General features: G+C 39.8%; 1 protein-coding gene and 1 long non-coding RNA gene across 4 annotated transcripts in view; one reads left to right on the top strand and one right to left on the bottom strand.

The window, feature by feature from the left end:
- The window catches only part of LOC144959791 (uncharacterized), a 224,522-nt gene that overhangs the window by 26,424 nt on the left and 185,598 nt on the right, over nt 1-12,500 (top strand). For all 3 annotated transcript variants that reach the window (XM_078892543.1, XM_078892541.1, XM_078892542.1), the window contains exons 2-3: nt 231-4,743; nt 12,389-12,478. In XM_078892543.1, the coding sequence (XP_078748669.1) occupies nt 600-4,743; nt 12,389-12,478 (4,234 nt within the window). In that variant the 5' untranslated portion in view covers nt 231-599. The remainder of the gene's footprint in view (nt 1-230; nt 4,744-12,388; nt 12,479-12,500) is intronic.
- The window catches only part of LOC144959793 (uncharacterized), a 7,442-nt gene continuing 7,406 nt past the window's right edge, over nt 12,465-12,500 (bottom strand). Inside the window, exon 2 of the long non-coding RNA XR_013642676.1 lies at nt 12,465-12,500. This exon is cut by the window's right edge and continues 252 nt beyond it. This is a non-coding gene — a long non-coding RNA (uncharacterized LOC144959793).

Genomic DNA, 12,500 nt, shown 5'->3' with positions numbered 1-12,500 from the left:
TTGAATGATAAAATAAACCTTTTTTGTTGCCTTTTAAAACCATAATTTTCTTTGCAGTTTTTTGTTTGTTTTTGTTTTGTTTTATTTTGTTTTTCTTGTTGCTGTTGATGTTGTTGTTGTTATTGTTGTTTTTCTTGTTGTTTGTTAGTATTGTTGTTGACATATTGTGTTTTGTTTTGTTTTTTTTAGTTTTGTCTCATCTATTTATCATATCTTGTTTCTCCCTTCAGATAATAACATCATTTGCTCCATGACTTCATCCATATGATAAAATCAATTACGCCCCAGACGATTTGTAGCAGAAACAGCAGCAAAATCAATAACAACAACGAGAAAAGCGGGATAAATAAATAGAGAGAGAAAATGCAGTCTATAAACAATGATAGCAACGACAAAAGCAATAATAGAAGAGCGAACTTTGACTATCAAAGTTCTTAGAGTTGATGTCATTTCAATGTCATGAGTAGCTTTGGACAGGTACTCGTACCCAAAAAAATACATCTTTCTATGTGTGACAATGAATTTAGCATGAAGGAATCCATCTATCCATTAATTATCCAATTCCAAATCCATACCGGATAACCTGACATAAATCCGCCATGATTTCATCTCGAAGTCGGAAATCAGGTCAAGGACAAGGTCACGGAAGTGGAAGTGTTGGTGGTAGTGGTAGTAGTGGTGGTGGGGTCAACAGTGGAGTTAACAGTTTCTATTCGGGGATACCTCAACCAATAGAAGTGGCTCGAAATTTGGCGGCAATTGGAAATAGCAAATCGTTGGTTCCTAGTACATCAGCACTTCAGGCAAGTGAGTCATCGTCCTTTGATGAAAAATGTAACCCTTATGAAGACCTGAGTCTTTACACTGATCAGCTGAACACGACGAGTTCTAGCAGAATATATAACGCAGGAGACGGAAATGACCAGTCCGGTCTCCCATACATGAATAGGATTCAACGTTATCGATACTACGGTGATCACGGAGTTGAAGGAGACAACAAATTATTATCAAGTAACGCCGACACAGATCCAAGTGATAGATACAGAGCACATACTTTGGATCATAGAGATTTTCATAAGTATGGAACACCAGCAGGGTCAAAATATTCGAACAGTTTCAACACGAATTCAGATATAACCAACACTGCAACACTCGGTCGCTATAATACGTCTAAAAATCTAACTAATCTCCGAACCGGAATTCCTATAGCGCAGATCAAAACAGAGCCACCATCTCCTACGGACGCAATAAACGCTTCCTCTGCCCATGACATAACGGATCCTTATGAGTATGGAAACCCGGCTCGTCTAAGTAGCCCAAATCGCTGTAACGATACTAATAAAAGCATTAACCACACTGCCGAGGTTTTCAAAAACCAACATCATGCTTTCGGAAACATTTCATCTCCATCTACGGTCGCATCAACTGACGGAACTGTCCACAATCCGACAAGAAACCGGTACGGTGATTATCGCCATCAATTTTCAGATTCTTCACCATCATATAATAACAATTCAAATTCCGGATTGGCCGAGCTTCCAAGCGACAAAGACAGACCCAGCAATCGGCCCAGTTTAAGGGATTCAATGCCTCCGGGTTCACGACTTCCCTTTTACAACTCAGAAATTGCCAGTCATCGCAGTTCAAATCATCGCACAGGCAATGAAAGTGCAAGACGTCCTCTATTTTTACCGGTCGACTCAGAAAGTCGTTCAGACTGGAGAGCGGCTCAGGAAGATTCCGGTTATAGCAATCGGATAAACCCGCATGTGTCTATAAATAGCAGCAGTGATGGTAGTATGGATGGGCGTGGCGGATATCCTACGGACATTTCCGATAACATTCGACCTCAGTCTCCTCTCTCTACGTCATCGTATTCAACGCCGTACAACAATTCAAGAAATATAGCGGTATTGAACTCGGCTTCACAGCTCCTCAACCGTCATCATGGATATCAACGAAGGTTGGAATTCCCACCCCGAAGCCTTAGCGAAAGCCCAATGCGAAGTAAGCAAAGCGGGCCAAGCTCCGTGGTCTCTAAACTACCCCTTCGATCTCATAGTGAAAGCCCTTCACCTTTCACAAGAGATAACATCGGTTATTACGATCATCAATATCCACGCCAACATCGTTCAGAATATGGGAATCCCCGAAACAATTCTAAACCTGACTGCGGAAAATCCCAATTACAGTACAACCAATTAAAAGGGGAATCCCAGATGACGAATGAGACTCGTAACCAAGGAAATCTTCCGGATGCATTATCAACGTCGTCAAAGACGTTACCTAAAGACGGCCTAAAGCCCAAACACGGTTCTGGTGTGGCAGCTGTGCGAAACTATCATGAGCAATTACGCAAAGAGCTATCAATGCCCTCTGCGTCTTACTATCAACAAAAGCGTCATTATCCACAACAACCCAGACACAATACGCAGCTACAACTACAATTCCAGCAACAAAATAGAAAAACCCCTTCCTACAGTTCTACAAATCCGTCGTCCGTGTTTTACTCCAACCAAAACAATATTTCGAAAAATTCGAATTTAATTTATAACGACGACGAAAAATCTTCACCCTTTTCAGTCAAAACTTCCGGAACACCTTACAGTTACAGCAATCCTTCGTCTTCCTCTTCATTTGAATCTAGACCACCTTTTACTCCGACTGAATCAGCCTATGAGAGTCTTGATTCGTATATCAATCACCACTCTGACACAAGCGCAACCAATAGAAATAGAGAATTTTCCTCACATTTCAAAGGAATCCCGGGGGAACCCAAAAACATGACGTCATCTGAGTACAGAAATAGCAACACATCGCTCGGAAATCCGGAAATGGATTATTTACCTACACTTGCGTACGACGGAAATACCCGAAGATTTTACGAGGCTTACAACAGTCTTCACGGGCATCTGTCAACACCCCATCTCCCCTCAGCAATCGTATTCGCCTCCTCTACCTCTCCACTCGATGATCAGCCTCTGTCTGGATCTGACCCTAACATTCGAACCGACCTTGAATTCAATCCTTATGACAACGTGACTTTTCCAAGGACGGCTGCAGGGTCATATTCATCTTTAGGCTTTTACGATAACCCAAACGCCAATCGTGAACAACTCCAGAAGTCGAGTCCTTCTGTTTACAACTATGACGAGATGACATCCCGTCTCCATCCTGATCAAATGTTCCTTTCTTCAACATCAGCATCATCGTCAACACCATCACTCGCCCAATTCCCGTCATCATCAACAGAATTCAACTCAAACCGCCCAAGAACGGATATCCGAGATCAATTTCTACGACATCTCAATCACAACAGTAACCTTCCACCTTTCTCAAAATTCCCTGAACCAGCTGCTTCCTCGACACCGATCAAACCACCACCACCACCGACATCTTCAACCATGTCAGCCTTATCTCCACAACAGCAACAACAACGACACCCACCAGCAATATCCTCATGTCCGTCTTCATCCACTTCCTCAAACATCCCCAAACCCGTTCCTTTCTCTATTTTAGATAAATCCAAGGATAGAAGCATGACAATCCCCAGGAACTTCCACTCCGTAATGTCTCGGTCCAGGGAGGACCTAAATCTTTCTAGAGCTGTAAGAGGCTCAATTGAAACTGATACTCCGTTGAAGTCTCTAGCACAAAAGGAACCAAGCTACGAGGAGATAGCAAACATCGTACCTTACACAACGATTGCTAACGACACAACAGACCGTCATGATGCTATACATGTAAAAAGCACACAAGAAGTTGCACTTAATACGAGCCTTGGAAATGAAAGTAACAATAATAGTAACAGTGGTGGCTACAAAAGTGAAATTTTGGCTGAAGACGAAAATAACACAAATTTCTCTCACCCAAATAGGAGTGGTAATCTGAAATATAACAATTCGTACAGCAACGAATCTGGACAGAACACCGGAACACAACCGAGCAGTCACCAAGGAAATACCAGATACATGACTTCCACTTCAAATTCTTTCGGTTTCATTGTGAACAATAACAACACCACCAGTAGCAGCAGCAGTGGTAGAAAACTCACAACTGAAAACAACACGAATACATTTTCGAGCACGTCACCAACTACCACCATCACCATCACCACCACGACCACAGCAGCTACTACAACCACCACAACGACTCTGAGCAAAACAAATAAAAATAACACCGGTACAATTATCCCAAGACTCATGAGCAGAGGCAAAGCGGAAGATTTGAAATTGAAAATAGAGAATGCGGACAACGAATCGACTATATCGAATACCAACGAAGAGCAACAGCAGAAACAGCAGCAACAGCAACAGCAGCAACTGCAGCAGAATCAGCAGCATAAACACGACTTGACTCCATACCCGTCCTCTCAACTGAACACAACCCTGGATGAGGAAGAGTTTTTAGCCACGCTTTTCAATCGACGCCCAAACCGAGACAAACACCTATCTACAAAATCCGACGGAACAATTTCATCGACGTCATCATTATCATCAACTCTGACGTCTACCTTATCATCGTCGTCAAATCTTTTAGGCAATACGGCGACGGCATCATCATCCGGTGGAACTAACACTGCGCATGTCAAAACGTCAAGCCTTGACGGTGGAGGCGGAAGTGGAGGCGCTAAAAGGCGATTGGTGTCGAGTAACCCTGATCATGTGACAGATGACGTCATGCAATCCTACTTGATGACGTATCCCTATCATTTATACCAGAGGAGGAAGAAACCGTTACCAGGTAAGATCTTGATCACATTAGGTAATGTAAATGTTGCTGCTCGAAGCTCGAAGGAATAAATTAAATAACAATGTGAAATTGAATGGAAGCTTCAATTTAATGTACGAAAACAGATAAAGTGAATGTTTCGGGTTTCCTCTTTGTGAACAACTGAAGCTTGCGTTTAATTTTAAATTGTTATTTATGATCATATTAGTTATCATTAACATTCAATTATCATTATTAGTCCGTCCTGTCCTGACTGGGTTATTTTTTTGCTGATCTCTTTAGGCCGTATTATTGGTGTACTAAATGCCTGCTTCAATCAATACAACAAGCATTCATTCATTCATTCATTCATTCATTCACCAATCAATCAATCAAGCAATCAATCAATCAATCCAACATTCATTCATTCATTCATTCATTCATCAATCAATCAATCAAGCAATCAATCAATCAATCCAACATTCATTCATTCATTCATTCATTCATCAATCAATCAATCAAGCAATCAATCAATCAATCCAACATTCATTCATTCATTCATTCATTCATTCATTCATTCACCAATCAATCAATCAAGCAATCAATCAATCAATCCAACATTCATTCATTCATTCATTCATCAATCAATCAATCAAAAAAATCAATCAATCAATCAATCCAACATTCATTCATCAATCAATCAATCAGTCAATCCAATCAATCATTAATTCATTCATCAGCCAATATTCAATCACAAACATAAAAAGTCAACTTTCCATAATATTGACGAGGACCTCCGACATCCTCTCTCCTACTTTCTTCGTGTGTTGCACGTGTTTGAAATCAACTACACACTAACTATCATTACACATTTTGGCCTACGCTGAAAAAAACCACCTATTTTAACATTTTGGCCAGAAAACTCGCCCTTGAAATATCGATCGACTAAAATGACCTTCATCTTGACAAAAACTTGCAAACCAGAGACTTTGCGAAGTCCCAGGTTTGAGAGTGTTTTCCGAGATATAGGTCATTTTAATCAATCGATATTTGAAGGACGAATTTTCTGGCCAAAATTTTTAATATATATTGGGAATTGTTTTTTTTTTGTTTTTTTTTTTTAATTTCTTTTTTTTTTTTGGGATGGGGGGGGGGGGTGGGGGGGGGGGGGGGGGGGGGAGTGGGGTTGGGGGGGGGGGGTGGGGGGGGTGGTTGTTTGTTCAGAGTACGGCAGTATTCGACAGCTGGTAAATCTCGGATCTAATTAAAAGTCGGGGTTAGCAACCTCGTGTGTCAAAGACATAGAAGTATAGATAGAATGAAGTTGACGTCTCTCTGGTCTTTGTTATTGTTTTTAGTCAGCCATTTTATAATAATAATAATAATAATAATAATAATAATAATAATAATAATAATAATAGAACTTTATTGTCCATAAATATGGCAATTTGTCATTTAGTTACACTCGTTATAACGTTATATGATAACTATTATAACATTGAACAGATATTTCACTCCTTCTTATTCTCTCTCTCACACACACACACACACACACACTCTCTCTCTCTCTCTCTCTCTCTCTCTCTCTCTCTCTCACTCTTCCTCTCTCTGTCACGCGTGCGATATACACAACATGACTAGTTTTCAATAAATTGTATCAATAACACTGTAAACGTTTAAGGTAAAACATAGTTTTGTGTGTTGGCAAAATGTTGTGAGTTTTTTTGGCCAGACACACAGCAGCAATGCAAACTCAAGAACATCATGTATAGATGCTGTGCGCTTGGCTAATAAACTCACAACATTGCCATCCGGAATAATAACGGACCAACACACAAAACCATGAACTTTTTGTGGTTAAGCTAACCTTTTATGGTAAGCCTTCAGAGCCTTGATTGTTTTTGAGTGACTGTCGGTGTATTAGTGTTTATTATGTTTTTGATTAGTCTTTGTTCTTCTTCTTTTTTTTTTTTTGGTACTTCCGTTTGCTATTTTTCTAGTTTGTTTGTTTGAAAATATATCTTTTTCCTTTTTTATTTAATTTTATTCTATAATTATTGGGGGTTTGTTTTTGTTGTTGTTTTGCTTTATTATTAGATTTTGTTTTATTTTTGTCAAGTTTTTTTTTTTTTTTTTTTTTTTTTTTGAGGGGGGGGGGGGTGGTTTTTGTTTTGTCTGATGATAATGGATAAGAATACAGATAGTTGGATTTCAATGAAGACAAAGTTGTCTAACTGTCACTATAAATACTAACTGTTGCCTCTGTAAAAAACAAACAATAAGATTTGATCCCGTTGGGGTTCCATCGTCCCAGGCACGCAATGGGTTAAATGATTGATAGGGGCGTGCTGGAACATTCTTTCGTCCGTCAGAAGGTCATCAAAACATAGCGCCAATCTCAGTGTTGATTTATTGTTACCATAAAAATAAGTAACTCAAAATCTCCGTAATCCAGGTCAGTCCTGATTTATTTGTATCTCTCTCTCTCTCTCTCTCTCTCTCTCTCTCTCTCTCTCTCTTTCTCTCTCTCTCTTTCTCTCTCTCTTTCTCTCTCTCTCTCTTTCCCTCTCTCTCTTTCTCTCTCTCTCTCTTTCCCTCTCTCTCTATCTCTCTCTCCTTCTCCCTCTCATTAACTTTCACTCTGTCAGTTTCTTTATCTATCTATCTATCTATCTATCTATCTATCTATCTATCTATCTATCTATCTATCTACCTCTATAACCATCTATCTATCTATCTATCTATCTATCTTTCTACTGATATATCTATCTATCTATCCATGTTCTGTCAATTTAACCATCTCTCTATCATTCTAATTAAATATCTATCTATCTATCTATCTATCTATCTATCTATCTATCTTATCTATCTATCTATATATATATATCTATCTATATATCTATCTATCTATCTATCTATCTATCTTCCCCTTTCCCATTTCTCTCTCCTTCTTTTATAAGTCTCTTTATCCCTGTCCCGCCCTTTCATCCGCTCTCTCTCTCTCTCTCCCTCTCTCTCTCCCTCTCTCTCTCTCCCCCTCTCTCTCTCGCTCTCTCTCTCCCTCTCTCTCTCGCTCTCAATCTCCTTCTATCTCACTCTCTCTCTCCCTCTCTCTCTCTCTCTCTCTCTCTCTCTCTCTCTCCCCCTCTCTCTCTGTCTCTTTCTCTCTCGCTCGCTCGCTCTCACTCTCCTTCTATCTCACTCTCTCTCTCTCACTCACCTCCCTTCTCTCTCTTTCCCTACCCCCCCCCCACTTTCTCTCTCCATCATTCTCTCACTCTCTCTCACTCTCTCTCTCTCTATCTCTCTCTATTCTTTCTTTCTCTCGCTCTCTCTATTCCCTTTGTTCTTGTCCTCTATTTTGAATGAGTACCACCGTTTCGTCTCATGAAATCAATTCCCTTCTTTAATTCCAACCCACCTGTTCTCTAAAATATTTTATACATTTTGACTGGTCCAACGTAACCAAAATGCAGGTCTGATAATCCAAATTGTTATTTATTGTCTCATTGTTGTAATGTTTAAAACGCACGCAAAAACGCCACAACCACGTTATCTCATTCATCTGTTGTGTTTCATTCATCCTGTTTTGTTGGTAAAGGGGAAATACGAAACATCCATTTTATCTGTTTTCGTATATTAAATTGAAGCTTTCATTGAATTTCACAATGTTATTTATTTCTTCGAGCTTCGAGCAGCAACATTTACTTGAGTTGAGTTTAAAACTATTCAATCACTCACGATATTATAAAACTCATCCACGTCGCAAAACTTTGAAATCATTTTGTATTGTTTTGTTTTTGTTGTTTCTGTTGGATTTTTTTTTTGTGTGTGTTTTTTAAAAATTAAAGCTTTATATTGGGGGGGGGGGGGTTGCATGCAACGTTGTTTTAACCTCGAACTCATTGACTGTATTATAAACACATAAACACATGCACCTCTCCAAACCTTGTATCTATTTCTTTTGTTTCGTTCTGATTTTTTGGGGGTTTGTTTGTTTTGTTTGTTTTTGTTGTTGATTTTTTGATGGAGTTTTTGCTTCTTATTTTTTTAAAAAATTGTTTGGTGTTTAGATTTGTTTTATTTGTTTTGTTTTTGTTGTTGTTTTTTTTTGTTTTTTTTTTGGGAAGGAGGGGGGGGTTGTTTTTTTTTCATTTTATTTTTCTTTGTTTGTTTATTTATTTGTTTGCACTCGATCATTCCGCTTTTCTATAACCTATACCATCCACCTCGCCAAAAAAATATTATTTTTGGACAAAGAATAACCCAAATAAGAATAATTATATTAAAAATAGCATCTCGAATATTTCTTAAGCTTTCCTCTCAGGCAAACATTATTATTAGCACAGTCTCGAGTTAGCAGGAAGTGGATATTATAACAATATTATAGAATGAAAGGAAGCTCGGAAAGCAGAAACACAAAGATGGCGGCGTTCTTTTTACCTGTGATGAGTTTCCAATTAGTCTGGCGCCAGGTAAAACTTCAACGTGAGTACCTTCTGCTACTACTTACTGTTCCTGTTACTGCTGCTCTTGCTGAGGCTTTCGTGAGTTACAGAGAAATTCCAGATCATTGAATTCTCATAACGTGTTAGGGCAGGTGGGGTGTTGACTAGATTGCTGTAAACAGTCATAATACCTTTTCTATCATTTTGGACAGAAATATGTTCTTTTTCTTCTTCTTTTTTCTATTCATATGTCGATTAAGGAGGAGCTGGAGAGGGGGGGGGGGGAGGGGGCGAAGTGGCCGAGTGTTTAAGGCATTGTGATATCCGGAAGGTTCCGGGTTCGAGCCCTGTTCCGGGTACTTTCGGCTGTTTTGTGTGTTTTTTTCTTGGGCAAGATTATTACCCCCCACCCCCGACCCCCCTTTCCCATTTTCCTCGTATTTTATTTCATTATGTCTTGTCAACGTCAAGACAAGTCGTTTAGTCCGTGTTTGTTTGACATTACAGATAATGATATATAACTTGCATGGATTTACAGTTAGCATTTTTTTTCTTTATCCTCCTTCAGTTCTCCATTGCATCGTGTAATCATCTAGAGAAAATGCGATAGACGCCATCCATCCATCAATCCATCTACCCATCCACCCATCAACTCAATTATCCATCAATGCTCCCAAACATCCATCCATCCATCCAGCCATCCATCCATCCCTTCATCCATCCACTCAATCATCTATCAATGTTCCCATCCATCCATCCATCCATCCATCAATCCATCCAATCATCCATCAATGCTCCCATCCATCCATCCATCTATTCATCCATCCATCTACTCAATCATCCATCATTGCTCCCATCCATCCATCTATCCATCCATCCATCTACTCAATCATCCATCAATGCTCCCATCCATCCATCCATCCATTCATCCATCCATCCATCCACTCAACCATCCATTCATCCATCCATCCATCCATCCATCAATCCATTCATCCATCCATCCATCCATCCACTCAACCATCCATTCATCCATCCATCCATCCATCCATCCATTCATCCATTCATCTATCCATCCACCCATCCATCCATCTATCCATCCACCCATCCATTCATCTATCCATCCACCCATCCATCCATCCATCCATGCACCCACTCATCCATAAATGCTCCCATCCATCCATCCATCCATCCAACCATCCATCAATGCCCCCATCTATCCACCCGTTCATGTTTCTACCCATCCATCTCAAAATAATTAAGACCCTGTAAGAGTTCACTTAATCATGGGCGTACCAGCTGTTCGTATCATATCACTGGTTTCAAAGGACCACATTTTCTATTTCTATATGTGGAAACTCTCATTTAATCAATCCATCCATCCAACCATCCATACAGCCATCCACATATCCATCCACTCATGTATTTATCCATATGTTGAACCATTCCCCATCTATCTATCCACCCATCCATCCAAATTAATTGAGGCGCTGTAGTGTTCAGTTAGTCATAGTCTATACCAACTGTGTATTTCTCCACAATGGTTTCGGGGACCAAAATTTCTGTGTTTTTTTTTCTATATCTGCATGTACAAACTTGTATCATTCAATCCAAGCTATCCACCCATCCAACCATCCATACGCTAATTTCATCCACGAATACAACCAAGCAACCATCCATCCATCTATCCACTCATCCATCCGTTTAACATTTCCCCCATTTATCCATCCATCCAACCATTCAACCATCCTTCCTTCATCCAACAATCAAACCATCCATCCCTCCATCAATCTACTCACACATGTATCCATTTGTCTAACTTTTCCCGAATCTATCTATCCATCTATACTATTCTATACATCCTCCTGGAACTTCGCAAGGTTTACTTAGTCAAAGTCCATACCATCGGTGTATATCCATCCAATCACTGGGTTTATAAGACCATACTTTGTGCATCTAAGATACTCTCATTTCCTTAACACTAAGACGTTATTTCTGGATTAGTCTACATCCTAGTGAATTGATCAAAGAACCAAGTGATCCCATTGGTTGAACTAGTGAATGCAACTCACAATTTGTTTTGTTTTTTTGTTGTTTTTTTTTTTGTAGTCAAAGACTTGTCTTCTGACGTCATTTTTGGCCAATGTTAGGCTATGAGTTTATGAAGGCAATGGACGGTCGCCCTCATTAACTTTTCGCCTGATACAAAACCCACTAAGACCCATATTTTGACGTCATTTATAGGTTTGTGGACCGTCTAGTGAGTCGTCTTTAGTAATGGTCAAGGAAACAAGTGATCCCATTAGTTGAATGTTGAATGCAACTCACGATTTGTTTTCTTTTGTGGCCAAAGACTTGTTTTCTGACGTCATGTTTTGGTTAGTGTCAGGCTGAGTTTAGGAAGGCTACGGACTGACAGGGTCATCACTTCGGTTTCCTTGTTTTGAGCTTTTATATAGCGCGATATCCACTAAACGTGCTCAAAGCGCTTTACAAGGGGCCCCGACCAACAGCAACAAGTAACATGTATAACGAGACATGAAGCCTGTTAGGCGATATTACAATTTTATTCCGACATAGACAACGCTGTTAACGACCAGATACTCTTTTTACACCTTAGTACGGTGAGAGAATGTGAATAAAGAACCTTTTCCAAGGACTCAACTTTACGCCAAGCGAGGCTCGAACCCAGGACCTCCGATCCGAAAGCGAGTGTCATACCATTAGACCACATAGCCGACCTACCTAGGCGCGTTGATTTTGGGGGTATAGTTTTTCTTGTATTGTTCTACCATTATACTACATAATGTGTTACCCAAGAGCTGGGACAATAGAGAACACAAGTGTGATGTCAAATCACTGGTTGTAATATCAACAGTGATGCGACTTATATCGTTTTTATCGCTGTCTTGGTGGAAGGGGCAGCGTAGCGGTACGGTCTTTGCTTCGTACCCGAAAGGTAACGACTTCGATCACCCGCCGCTGCGTTGTTTGGCCTTGAGGAAGTCACCTCGCCCTAGCTCAATTTGCGGCGCTGCACTGCGGCTGACGCCTGGGTTATTCCAGTCTTTCCTTTGAATAGACCCTAGAGACGAATTTTATTTATTTTTATTTTTAAATCATTTAGACCTTGAGTTACAGACAGAAAAATTATGGGGGTAAAGTTTGTTTTTGGAAGGCTTTAAGATAAAGTACAATATCCTTATAAAAATCTATTGAATTTTGTTTTACAGACGCGATGGCTTCTGGAGACTTCATGAAGGATAATTCCGCAACGTCCAGTGAAGGGATTAATAAAGACACAGCGGATAAAATTCATAAAGGTAGGAAGTTTATTTTTGACAT

Source organism: Berghia stephanieae, chromosome 14 (genome assembly GCF_034508935.2).
Source record: "Berghia stephanieae isolate SIO BIC M18660-M18661 chromosome 14, UCSD_Bste_1.3, whole genome shotgun sequence".
Lineage (NCBI taxonomy): Eukaryota > Metazoa > Mollusca > Gastropoda > Nudibranchia > Aeolidiidae > Berghia > Berghia stephanieae.
The sequence above is the reverse complement of the archived record's forward strand: the minus strand, read 5'-3'. Positions and strand labels throughout refer to the sequence as shown.